The 13,878-nt window shown below is 37.6% G+C and overlaps 1 protein-coding gene across 14 annotated transcripts in view; it reads right to left on the minus strand.

The window, feature by feature from the left end:
- LOC138683530 (A disintegrin and metalloproteinase with thrombospondin motifs 6-like) overlaps nt 1-13,878 on the minus strand; it is a 185,859-nt gene that overhangs the window by 52,780 nt on the left and 119,201 nt on the right. For 13 of the 14 annotated variants that reach the window (XM_069775470.1, XM_069775478.1, XM_069775479.1 and 10 more), the window contains 2 exons: nt 9,447-9,592; nt 7,105-7,168 (listed from right to left, as the gene is read on the minus strand). In XM_069775470.1, coding sequence (XP_069631571.1) covers nt 7,105-7,168; nt 9,447-9,592 — 210 coding nt within the window. The remainder of the gene's footprint in view (nt 1-7,104; nt 7,169-9,446; nt 9,593-13,878) is intronic. The other variant, XM_069775476.1, reaches the window with a different exon arrangement.

Genomic DNA, 13,878 nt, shown 5'->3' on the forward strand with positions numbered 1-13,878 from the left:
ATACAAAAAAGAGTGATGCACAGTGCAACTGCTCACCACCCAGGACCCGACGCTCTGCCACTTGCCCCACCGAAAAGAAGAGCCCACCCCCTGGCCCGCTCCCCCTTTATATACTGAGCATGATGTCACATGGTATGGAATAGCTCCTTGGCCAGTTCAGGTCAGCTGCCCCGGCTATGCCCCCCACCTCCCAGGTTCCTGTAAAAAAAATTAACTCTATCCCAGCTGAACCCAGGACATTACTTTAATTCAATAATCCTTCAGATCATAATAGTGAGAATAAAAAATAACTGTATCTAAATAAAATAAGAATTTAAAAAAAAAATAATTAGCAGCACAAATTAAATTTGCCTCTTTGCATCATATTCTCCAAGCAGTAGAAGGACCAGTCTTGACCTACTACAAAGCTTGAGTCCGAATATCTGATACTGGTCACTACACCCTATTCTTCAGTCCCACATACTTAGGTACTAATTTACATGTCTGGTATTTTAACTGCATCAAGTTACCCTTACAAGTTAATTATACACACCCCCCACCCCCAAATGAAATCCTTTTTCTAAATAGTTACACTAGGAAAAACCAATAAAATATGAAGATTAGTAAAGAAGGATCATGACTTCCATAGTTATAGTCTTAAAAAAAATTCTTGCAATCTGATCTTTGAGATGTAGTCTTACTTCTCGTTTGATGGTGATCTTGGATGTATTTTGAGGCAACAATATCATCTTCATAAACGATCTGGATGATGTGGAAGAGCATACCCTCAACAAGTTTGCTGATAGCACAAAACTGGGAGGAGTGGCTGATACGCCAGAGGGTTGTGCTGCCGTCCAGAGGGACCTCAACATGCTGGAGAAATGGGCCCAAGGGAACCTCATGAAGTTCAACAAGGAGAAGTGCAAAGTCCTGCACCTGGGGAGGAACAACCCCATGCACCAGTACACATGCTGGGAGGCTGACCAGCTGGAAAAGAGTTTTGCAGAAAAGTACCTGGGGGGCCTGGTGGACACCAAGTTGAACATCAACCAGCAATGTGCTCTTGTGGCAAAGGCAGCTAATGGTATCCTCTGCTACATTAGGAGGAGTGTCAACAGTAAGTCCAGGGAGGTGATCCTTCCCCTCTACTCAGCACTGGTGAGGTCACACCTACAGTACTGTGTCCAATTCTGGGCTCCCCAGTACAAGAGAGACATGGCCATACTGGAGAGACTCCAACAAATGGCCACAAAAGGCCTGGAGCATCTCTCATATGAGGAGAGGCTGAGAGAGCTGGGACTGTTCAGCCTAGAGAAGAGAAGGCTCAGAGGGATCTCATCAGTGTTAATAAGTACCTGAAGGGAGGGTGGAAAGAGGATGGAGCCAGGCTCTTTCCAGTGGTGCCCAGTGACCAGAGGTGATGGGCACAAATGGAAACACAGAAGGTTCCTCCTGAACATCAGGAAACACTTTTTTACTCTGAGAGTGACTGAGCACTTGCACAGGTTGCCCAGAGAGGTGGTAGAATCTCCCTCCTTGGAGATATTCAAAAGCCTTCTGGACATGGTCCTGGGCAACCTATTCGAGGTTTGAGCAAAGGGGGTGGACAAGATGATGTCGAGAGGTCCCTTCCAACCTCAGTCATTCTGTGATTCTGTAAGCAAAGTGAAGTCTTTCTTTTACCCTATTAAATATTGATTCAGTTTTTGCCACAATTTAAACTGCTAAAATTACTGTTTGTATCCTCTTTTCTCCTCAAAGACAGCTCTGGAACTCTCAAAGAAAAACAGCTACACACAAGCATGCTTAGCATGGAATCTCACTGCTGACAAGAACAACAGACAAAGCTGGGAATACCTGGGAGCAGGTAAAGGAACTGTGGGAGCAAAGCCACTCATACAATGTTCCTGCTTTCTTGATATTTTATCTGGTTTTTGGTAGTCCTGCAGATTAAATTCTGGTTTGCTATACTGCAAGTACTGTTAAATTAATTTCATAAACTAATATACCAATGATATCAAAGCTTTTACATAACCCAGTGTCTTCGGCTCTAAAAATGGAAATCCATCAATCCATAGACAGATTTGGTGACCTCTGCAATAAAATATGTTTCCACTTTAGTGGCTAAGTCCTCTCAGTGAATACTGACAAGTGCTAGCCCTTATCTCAAGATCTTGTTCTTCCTCCAAATCATTAATTTGAACACTCTGAATCATTAGTTTGAATCCAGTTTCAGGTGGATTCAGTAAAGTTTTCAGGCAGTCCTTTTGAAGACTACAGTTACCAAATGATAGCCTGAAACCTGAAACGTTCTGTATAAGCATAAAATGCAACTTATACTTAAATTTATTTTTGTTCCATAATTTTCCTATCTTTTTAAATATCTCACTAATACCTGAGAGGAAGTAAAAATAAAGGCAATATCCTCAAGAAATGCATTCAAAATCATAGGTATAGAAACGCAAAAAGGTTACCGCAAGGTAAGCTATAATATGCATTTACAAAATGTCTGCTCTTTGGCACTGTCTCTCTGCATACACACTCTTCTCCCCAAATAAATGTGCAATAATTGCTTCTCTTTATTGGGTAAAACAGTTCGCTTTTTTCATGGAGTTACAGTATGTACACGGATAACACTTGTCAACCAACAGGCTGCCTGTGTTTCCAAATGCTCTTTTAGGAGATTGCAAATCATGAGGTAGGAATCTAACAAATGTATAAGAACTTATAATCAGGTTTGAAGAATGTCCTGAGATGATGATGAAACAATTAAAATTTTGAGTCAAAAGAGTACTGACTTTAAGAAGAACATCACAATTTTTAAGACTGAAGCAAAAATAAATCATCTAAAGAGTGTTAACAAATCATTGAATCAGTGTTGACATGACATCAAACATCTTATCTCACAGAAATCTGTTTATCTTGGCGCTTCAACTCAGGCAGACTTCAGTAGTTGAAGTCATTGGGTTTCCTATTAACAAAGAGCTATACTACACCTCACAGAAGATGAGAAACACAGCCAGAAGGGTGACAGCTGAAGTTCAGGTACTGTTCCAAAAGGTAGCCCCTCACATAAATGCATTTTAGAAAAAATAGGCTTGAAAATATTTAAATTATGAAAGCAATGAACAATATGTGTGAATGTATGCATAAAGGAAGGAACCAACAAAAATCACTTGCCTACATTCTGTTAAGAGAAAAGGCTGAAGAACAAGAATCTTTTAAAGGTATGCATATATATTTACTTCTATATAAATAAAGCATTCACAGAACCTGTAAGCAAAACATTTTTTTTTTGTGGTTTGGTTTTTTTTCAGTTAAAAATGCCTTGGCTGGAAAAATACATAATTTTTTGTAAGGTGTAGTGTGGTTGGTGGAAGAAACCAAGTTTCTGATGAGTGTGTTCTTTCTACCACCCTTTTGTTTCCAGAACTCATTAGCTAATGTTCTTTTCTGCTGATGTCAATGTTTCCATTAGCAGATGCCTTTTGAATTAAGAAGTCATATATGGCTTTGGAAGTCTTTGATGAGAAATATACCTAGTAGGAGCGTGTGTGTTGTTTCCAAAGAATGAAAATGGTCAAAAGAAAGGGCAACAGAACTAACTTATCTCTGAAAAAAAATGAAGTCAAAATGATTTTCTTGTTGTTGTTTATAAATAGTAGGAGCTTTAGGGAGTGCTACGTTTAAAATTACAGATGGCCAATGAATGTTGACATTGCAAAAAAACAACTTCAACAGAAAAGATGTACAAACAACATGTTTTTCATAAAAACAATGACAGATTTGCATGCTCTTAATGGTTATATTAATCAAACATACCATTCTATTAAAAATGTCAAGCACTAAGGACTATCATAAATCTTGAAAAAAAATCTACTAGTCTCAGTGATTCTTAATTATTTAGAACCCTAAATATTACTATAAAAAGAAATTGACTACAATCATCAAAACCATTAAGGCAATAAATTTAAACTTCTGTAAGTCACAATATGTTTATGTGCTGGAAAACCATACCCCAAAAAAATGCTAAAAAATGATTCACAGTCAAACTGTAAGAACAGTATTTCCAAATTGCCTGGCCCCAGTCTGCTATTGTTCAAGATTTGTTTTTAAGACCTAGACAATGAAATGCAAAGTTTCCTTTCCAATTTCTTGTTTAAATTATTGATTGAAATCTGAGGATAGGTAGGGAACACACATTTTGGAATAGAGGACTACAATTTTAAAGTATTTTGATAAATTGGAGCAGTGTTTTGAAATAAAGCAATGGATGCAAATTACTACACTTGGGTAGGAACAATCAACTGTGCAAGCACAAGTTGAGGAATGACTTCCTAAACAGCAGCTCTTTAGAAAGGGATTTGGGCACTATGGATCAACACAGACTGAATAAATATTGTCACTGCTGTAAGAAAAGCGAACACAATACTGAAATGAATAAATGGAATCTCATCACTAAGATGACAGACTTAGTTCTAAGTTGTACTTAGCTCTGACAGGCCTCAGCTAGAACCCTGTGCAGAGGTTTGGGCACCACACTTCAAGATGTGCACTACTGCGATCCCAAAGGCTAATTAACATAGAGATTGTCTAGTGTAAAGAAGACCAAGAAGAGACATGATAGTGGTCTGCAAACCCAGGAAAGGCTGCCACAGAGGGAATATGATCAGCTGTCTTCTTACTGGGGACAGAGTAAGTAAGGGTCTTAAAAGGTGGGAAAACTTACACTATGTTATAGGAAAACCATCCTGACAGTAAGGATATTAAAGAATCCTACTGGTATCTCCCTGACTGGAGGTATTTCAAAACAGATCAGACTAACAGGTCAGCTGCCTAACCATCAGTTGAGAATGGTTTAATGACAGTTGATTTTGCCTTTGAGCCAGGGAATAGACTGAATGTCCTCCTCAGATACCTTCTAGATGTTCCTTCTGTGACCCTATAATCTTCCTCTCAGTAATAAGTATAGAGAGAATAAGGGAAGCAAAATCGACTAAGAATAAAACTGTGAAAAGTGTCTAACAATAAGAAATAAAATGTGATAAGAATAAAAGAAATCCTAGCAACATTTCAATTATATCACTAGGTAGCTATGGTACGATTGTTAATAACAAAAAGTATTAAAAAATTGTTGTATATTTGTGAGGGAGCAGGTTTACATATTATGTAAACTTTCTTGTGTACTAGTTACTGTGGCAGATGCTAAATAATATCTATTGAAGATATAAACATTTTAAATAAGAATGCCTGGACAACTACCTTGCAAGAGTCCTCAAAGAGTTAAGGGAGGAGGGCTCCAGTCTGCAAACATGAATTTTTAAACAAATCTTAGACTGTATGTACAAAATGAAACAGTGCTAATGTAAAAAGTTCATTATTTGAGAAGGACAAATAGAATATTCTAGGTTACAGTTTGCCTGACATCAATCCCAAATAAACAGAAAAGTTGGTAGAGACTTGACTGATACAGGTTTAAAAGAAATATAAATAATAATACAAATCAGTATTTTGTATAAGAATAGATTTTATCAACTAAAACTTTTTACGCTCCCTGGTAAAATTAAAAGGATAATGGAATATGCTTAGATTTTTATAAGGCACTTAGTGCACAACATCCAGACTAAAAAACTAGAAAAAAACTTGTACTAGCTCAGTAAAGCACACAATGAATTTATTAAATATTTACTGACACATTTCAATAAGGAATTATCACTTAGTTGGTGAATTCATAGGTGAATTTCCTATCAACCGTAAGAATGAAAAATATGTTCAATGTTACTCAACATTTTCATTTGTGAATTGGAACTATAAACAAAATTCTTGCTTATGAAGTTTTCCAACTACAAAAAGACCATCTGAGTGAAAAGTAAGACGAAAGTAAATTAATTACAGCATATCATCTGGTAAGCTGGATTCGTTCAAATGAAAATTGCACAAAGATACACATCATGGAAAAAATAAGATGGTCAAAGTTTCAGAATGGTACACTGTAATTTGGAAGGTTGTATGACTGGAAAAGTTTTACAGCTCATACTGGACAAGCAGCTATGCTTCAGTTTATCTCACAACACTGCCCAAAAGCCTAACACACTTCTTGGCTGTACTAACAGAACAGCTGTGATTAGCAGTAGGAAAGTAATTTTGAATTTGGAAATTTGTAATACTTCCTAACAATGAGGGTAAACTCCACAGAGAAGTTTGCAGAACTAATACTTATGATAATTAATAACAATCATAAAAACAAGGTTTTATGAAGGAACCAGAATATTAACTACTGTATTTTTTTCTGAAATATATCAAAAGATGAACAGGTGAAACACCACCATTAAATACACAAACTCTCCCGCTGTTATGAAATGTCTTGATTTAAGAAGAAAATGAAGACAAATTTGAAGCTAAAATAATATGGAAGCCTGTTTATGTTTGTACTGCTACTGACTTGGAAACTTACTAGTGAAATTCTTTATTGGCATGAACTTTTTTCTAGTACAATTTTTACTTTCTTGAATTTGTAATTTGGTTCATAATTTGATTTTATACATTTATACACTGTCCCACCCCCTCAGTGGTACTTCATTATTTGATGGGCTCAGCTCTAAAATGAAACTGCATGATTATTCTGGTAAAACAAGAACCAGTGGATGCTTGATGGCAAAGCAGCAGGTTTAAAACACACCAGAAGAAATACATTTTCACAGAATGTATAAAAGAGGATTGTGTAACACATTAGCACTGGAAGTTATAAAGGTATAAAAAGGGTAAGAGGGTTTAAAAGTGGATTCATAGAGGATACTTCCATTTGTGGCAGTTAAGCTACATGGTACAGATATGATGCGGAGCTCAAGAAATCTTTTAACACCCAGATTCTGGAAATTCATACAGTATATCCATGCTTTGGCACCCAAAAGTTTATAATTTTTCCTTAAGCACCAGTTATTTGCCACTGCTGGGAGACAAGGCACTGGGTTAGACAGACCTTTGGTCTGATGTGGAATGCTCCTTATACACCTTAAACAGAATTCACAGCTTTTCTGAACTGGGAAAAAAATGTATCCATTGCTGCTGAAATGAAAAACAGACAAGTTGAGATTGTACTTTTACAGTGGAACAAAATTTACTTACATCAGTATTACATGAGCGATACTGCTTCCTTTCTCCAAGACAATATTTGCCTCCACCTGAAGGCCTGGAAAAACATGTTTTATGTGTTAGTACATGTATTAGTATAAACACAAGTTCATTATATATATTTATGTATTATTAGTATAAATACAAGTCCAAGAGATATATATTATATAACATATACATAAATTTAAAAAGTACATAGAAGTTTTAAGGTGAAATTTTAAAATATTTTATTTAATAAGAATTGTAGCATTGACTTGAATTGGAGCAGATACAAAAAAATACTGGGTACTTGAAAATCTTCACTCATATAGTATTCATCTAGTTTGCATAGATCCCAAGCAATACAGTTTAACTGTATTTTGAACATACTAAAAAGGCATTGTTTTTAATATTTGCTTGCTTTGTAAAACTAGAATGAGAAATGTGTAAACAACCTACATGATACTTTGTTTTTAATCTTCTCATATTACACTTGAAAATATAACAAAATGCTAAATACTGGAGCCAGCAGCAAAGACTGCATTTTCTAGTTCAAGAATCTGATTTAAATTAAACAGTATTAAATCTGAGGAAACTCCAGAGTAAGCAGGTTTCTATTATTGTGATTAAGACATTGGCTTTTAAATTTTCAAATTGTTCAAGAACCTTATCTATCTTCCACAGAGGTCAAATACTGAATTAACATCGACTTAAATGGAAGATTAATCAGACATCAGATCTTTGGCTCATATCTTAAAAGCAGAATGGAAAACAACTTGGTGTTTGTTTTATAATAAAGAAATGAGTTTACAATTAACTAAAAAGAAAAACAATACTATTTTTCACATTACAGATATTTAACCAGGCAACACTATCCTAGAAACTCAAGTTAATTAATGAACCAAAGGGAATTTTTTCCTAATGCAGACACACACAAAAGAAAATTTAAACAAATATTGCATTTGCTTGCTGCACTGTTAAACATTTAAAATTTAATCATCTTTCAGCATACCAACTGATATACATGGTGACAGTAGTTAAAAAATCTTAGGAAATTACTCATGCTCCAAACAAATGTTTCACTAGCATTTTTACATACTTCTATGAAAAAATTAATGTATTTAATTTATTATTCTCTCAGTAACATAGTCTGAATTGTTATCAATGCATATGGATAATTTTTGCTTTTGAATTCATTCAGTAAATAGTGATATTTGCTAGATTTGATTGATAGTTATTGCTAATGATAGGAGGTGAACAGACCGCCTTAAACAGCAGTAATGTGACATTATGGTGTCTGTCTTGCAGAGCACAGTGGAAAGCTGAAGTACAGCCTAGCTTGCAAAACATGGGTACAAGCAACAAAGAACCAAAGTGTGCAGAGAGGACAAGATAAGAAAGGAGTGACAAAAGTCACAGAATGGATTTTCATGAAATAAGCACAAAAGCTTCATGTTTTCAAGAAAAAGTGGTCTTAAAAACTAATAATGGTGATGGAAACAGAGATTATGGGATATGACAAGAACAAAGTATGGAGTAATAAAACCATCCTTCTGCTAAGACCTATAGCTGTGATGAGGTAACCAGAACAGGGCAAGCAGCAACAGAAAAAAAGCAGTGATTCATTCAGCAAAGAACAGCAATGGAAATAAGTAAGCACTAGTGACAGAGAGAGGAGCACTTACCTGGCAGACCTCTGGAACAGTGCTCAGGACATTGGGAAGTAGACAGGTGAAAGGACCAGTACAGATACAACAGACCAAGCTGTAGTGGAGAAGCTGGCCCCACTTGAGAGAGAGTAGATGGACCAATAGGAAGTAGTGGCAGGGAGAGAAGTTGCTGAATTGTTTTAAGAGTCAGTGGGAAGTCACAACTAAGTGTTGGACACAATAGCGTATAAATGTATTGTATGCAACATAATAATACTAATTATGGTTTATATGTAAGCAGCTGTGTGCAAAATCTTGGAAATACTGTGTTGCTTTTTTAATAAGTAACTGGCAATAGTTACTTTATATCCTAGACAAGAATCAGAGATAATATCTTAAGAAGAAATCTATCTATCTAAGGCATAATTTAAATATATTTTGCATGAACAATAAGTTGCAGAAAGGAAACTGTTCTGGTTACTACTAAATATAAATCCAGCTATCTTTACAGTACATACATAATAGATACATTAAAAAATGTTAAAAGTATGTCCAGTGAGCTGCTCCTGTTAAACTGTTTGTCTGCTATTTTGAAGCCAAATATTGGCAAACTAGCAAAACATTTTTACAGATAACATGTGAAACCACAGTTTTTAATAATTTCCAAGTGTGTCTTTTTGTTGGCTCCGGCTTACTTTAGCTACTTACGCTGGACTGTCACAGTGTCTTATAGATGAGGAGACTCCTCCCCCGCAGGTCCTGCTGCACTCTCCCCATATTGACCACGAACCCCAGCCCCCATCTATGCTCTGGGGCCAAGTGCCAAAAGGTACACACTCTCCCTGATAACACCACTGAAAGATTTCACAAAAAAACCCACAAAATTAGCTTCCAGGCTGACAGAGTTATCAGGACAGAAAAATATAAGGGTCAGGCAATGACAGTTATAGGCATTAGCATTCTCTGTATAGATAACAAGACTAATATTTTACTTTTTCTAGCCATGTTTAGACATTGGTGAGGGTGTGTGATTTGTTAATTGTCTTCACTAGGTCCTGAATTATAGGTCCCTAACACACACCATAAGTTAAAGCAAGCTTAAAATAAAGATTTTCTTTTTTCTTCATACATCCTCCTTAATGTTTCACATTAAAGGAACTGCAAATAGCTTACAGTCTTTTAAACACTAAGATCCATTTCTAAGATTAGTTTAGTAAAACACCCTCCAGTTAGGATTTGTGTATGGGCTTCATTACACAAAATGAAAAATTCCCCTAGATAGTATTTTTAAGAAAGTATTCCCTTACATTTTAAAAAATAAAATCTGGACTAGGTTACAATGGAAGAAGAATTTGTTGCAGTACTTAATTTATACTAACCCTACAGACATAATAAAAGTAGTGCCAAGGCATTAGACATGGTACAGAAAAATCACTATGTAATAGTGATTGGCCATTTGTTCAGGCACAGAATGAACATGTGTACTTTATTCATGCAAACACTGAACCTTTGCAATATTGTTACTTACATCGGCCATACAAAATGACAGACAACTCACACAATGGCTAATTGTTAAAATAAGTTTACCATTTCCTTAGTCAGAAACCTTTTTTAAACCATTCAGAAATAGTCCTGGAGCCCATAGTTTGATCCACATTCTGATGTCTATTGCATCACTGAGAATCTGGAGTAGCTCAATTAAATAAGCCTTTCTTGCTGTTATTGGCTTAGGCGACAGAGTAGACCATGGCCTTAGGTTTACTGTGACCTGAATCTGCACATTTCACTTCCAAAAGGTGGACATCTGCTGTTTAACTCCCTTGAATTCCCATAACAGACACAATATTGACCCTTTCCAAAAAGAAACCCAGACAACTGTGTCCAAAATTGGCCATATGAATTTGGCAAAAAGCACTGAGACATACACAGAAGACACGGACAGATAGACATATCCCTGTCCACCCACAAGCACTACTGGAAGAAGACTTAGTGTTGACTTTATACTAATCAATACAGCAAAGCCAAGTTTTCTCTTTTCTTGAGCCCTAAGGCTCACCTAAAGCCTTAGTCCTGGCAATGTGGAATGTATGTAAACAAGTAAATGCAGCCACTCACAATGACCTCAATTAATCTGGATTTTTATAAAAGAAACTGAAAAGACAATTTAACCTTCAGTCATTACTCAGAAAAAAAAAAGGAATTAATAGGAGTTTGCTAGCAGGAAGGTAGCACCTCTCTGATAACATATTTAAGAAGGGGAAAAAGTTGCTGCAGCACAGAAACTGCAGCTGGAGAGCGGAGTGAGAACATGTGAGAGAAATAACCTTGCAGACACCAAGGTCAGTGAAGAAGGAGGGGGAGGAGGTGCTCCAGGTGCTGGAGCAGATTCCCCTGCAGCCTGTGGTGAAGACCATGGTGAGGCAGGCTGTCCCCCTGCAGCCCAGGGAGGTCCATGGTAGAGCAGATATCCACCTGCAGCCCGTGGAGGACACCATGGAGCAGGTTTGCTGGCAGGACCTGTGACCCCATGGGAGGGACCCCATGCTGGAGCAGGGGAAGAGTGTGAGGAGTTCTCCCCCTGAGGAGGAAGGAGTGGCAGAGACATGTGATGAACTGATCGCAACCCCCATTCCCCATCCCCCTGTGCCACTCGGGGGGGGGGGGGGGAGGTAGAGAAAATCGGGAGTGAAGTTGTGCCTAGGAAGAAGGCAGGGGTGGGGGGAAGGTGTTTTAAGATTTGGTTTCATTTCTCATTACCCTACTCTGATTTGATTGGTAAAAAATTAAATTAATTTTCCACAAGTCAAGTCTGTTTTGCCCATGACGGTAATTGGTGAGTTATCTCTCCCTGCCCTTATCTCGACCCACGAGCCTTTCGTTGTTTTCTCTCCCCTGTCCAGCTGAGGAGGAGGAGTGATAGAGCAGCTTTGGTGGGCACCTGGTGTCCAGCCAGGGTCAACCCACAACAAAGTGAAACCTGTAGCATTATTTTTCTAGCCACATTCATACTTGTTTCTTCTCTCAAAACATTTTTATCCTCCTCTTTTTTTTCCTGTATGTGCTGTACCTGTTTTAAAATATGTTACAATCCAGCACATTTCTGTTTATAAACCTCATCCTCTATCAGTTAGAGAGACAAAAAACCAGCATGCATGTGTTTACAGAAAACATATAAAACACACTATTTAAAATCTCAAGATCAAAATGCATTACCTTTTCTACCAGGTCTGGTTGGGACAGAGTTTTCCTCATAGCAGCCAGTATGGTGCTGCATTTTGTGACCAGTGCAGATAACACACCAATGTTTTAGCTATTGCTGAACAGTGCTTATACAGTAGCAAGGCTTTCTCTGTTTCTCACTCTGCTACCCCAGCGAGTAGGCTGGGGATGGGCAAGAGTTTGGGATGGGACATAGCAGGGACAGCTGACCTCAACTGACTCAAGAGATATCCCATACTGTATAACATCATGCTCAGCAATAAAACTGGGGGTGTCTCCAAAGTAACCATTGCTCAGAGACTGGCTGGGCATCAGTCTGTTGGTGGGAGGTGGTGAGTGATTGTCTTTGCACCTCATGTTTGTTTGTTTTTTCTTTCTTTTCCTTTCACTTACTAAACTGTCTCTATCTCAACCCATGAGTTTTTCTCACTTTTGCTGTTCTGATTCTTTCTTCCATCTTTGCTGGGGGGAAGTGAGGGAGTGACTGGGTGGGGGCTTAGGTGCCAGCCAAGGTCAACCCACCACACCCTTCTTCAGAAAAAAAAACAAGGACACAAGATTTCATGGAGTTGTACTGTGGAAAGGAAGGTTTATCCTTCTTGCAGTTGTAAAATTAAAACTCAGAGATTTATGCCAATAAGCAGGCATCTGTCAGACGAACATACCTGTCATATGGAGCTTCTCTTAAATCCAGACTATCACTGATTATCTGCATAACACATAATGCAGTCCATATAGTGAACTCATATTTTTAGCTAGTATAGATATAACCACATGGTACAGTGTTTTGCAATGCCTCTAATGGTGCAATTATGATGGAGAATGAAGCATTTATGTGAATAACACATTGTCGTGGTTTCAGCCCAGCCGGTAACAAAGGACCACGCAGCCACTCGCTCACTCCTCCCGCTCCCCTCCGGTGGGATAGGGAGGAGAATAAAACCCAAATAAACAAACAAAAAAAAACCCCAAAACCCCAAACCACGGAACCTCGAGGGTTGAGATAAGGACAGTTTACTGGGACAACGCAAAAAGAGAAGTTACAACTACAACAACGGTACTAATAAAAGAATATACAAAACAAGTGATGCACAGTGCAACTGCTCACCACCCGGAACCTGACGCTCCGCCACTTCCCCCACCAAAAGCCGAGAGAGAACCCCCCCAGCCCGCTCCCCATTTATATACTGAGCATGATGTCACATGGTATGGAATAGCTCCTTGGCTAGTTCAGGTCAGCTGTCCGGGCTGTGCCCCCTCCCAGGTTCCTGTGAAAATTGACTCTATCCCAGCTGAACCCAGGACACACATGAAGGATTACATTTTTTTTGTTTTCTTCTCATTATAGTGATAAATTAAGTGATAATGATTTTATTAATTAAAGACAATAATCCCCTTGTAGCATTCTATTAGAGGCCACAGGAGTACATGATCAGGTATCTAATGCTGAAGTCTAAAGCTAGAAATTAAAATGCTTCTAAGAGTAAAAATGTATGCTAATAATTTAATTTAAAATACATTATAGATATTACAAACATGTCAAAATCAAAGTTAATAAATGAAAGATACTCAGAGTTAAAGTTTAAACCCCCAAACTCTATATTATTATGAACGTACACAATAGGCAGCTGCATTTCACCTGCCTTATTTTTCCAAAGCTGTATAAAATCCCTGTGCTCTGTAATTTCCTCTGTCATCCAAGCATTTCTTTCTTCCACATTTCCCTGTAAAAACTCCTTAAATGCTGTTTTTTCTTCTCTACTGAATTAAATCTGAGGACTTACTGCTAACTGATGTCTCTAATTTTCTAGTGAAAATTTATCTTTCACCAGAGGCCAGTGATGCATAGAATCTCTGTCAGAGTAATTAAAAATGACCAAAATCTTCATTATTTCTAATGGGACTACAGAAATATGCTTCC

Source organism: Haliaeetus albicilla, chromosome W (genome assembly GCF_947461875.1).
Source record: "Haliaeetus albicilla chromosome W, bHalAlb1.1, whole genome shotgun sequence".
NCBI lineage: Eukaryota > Metazoa > Chordata > Aves > Accipitriformes > Accipitridae > Haliaeetus > Haliaeetus albicilla.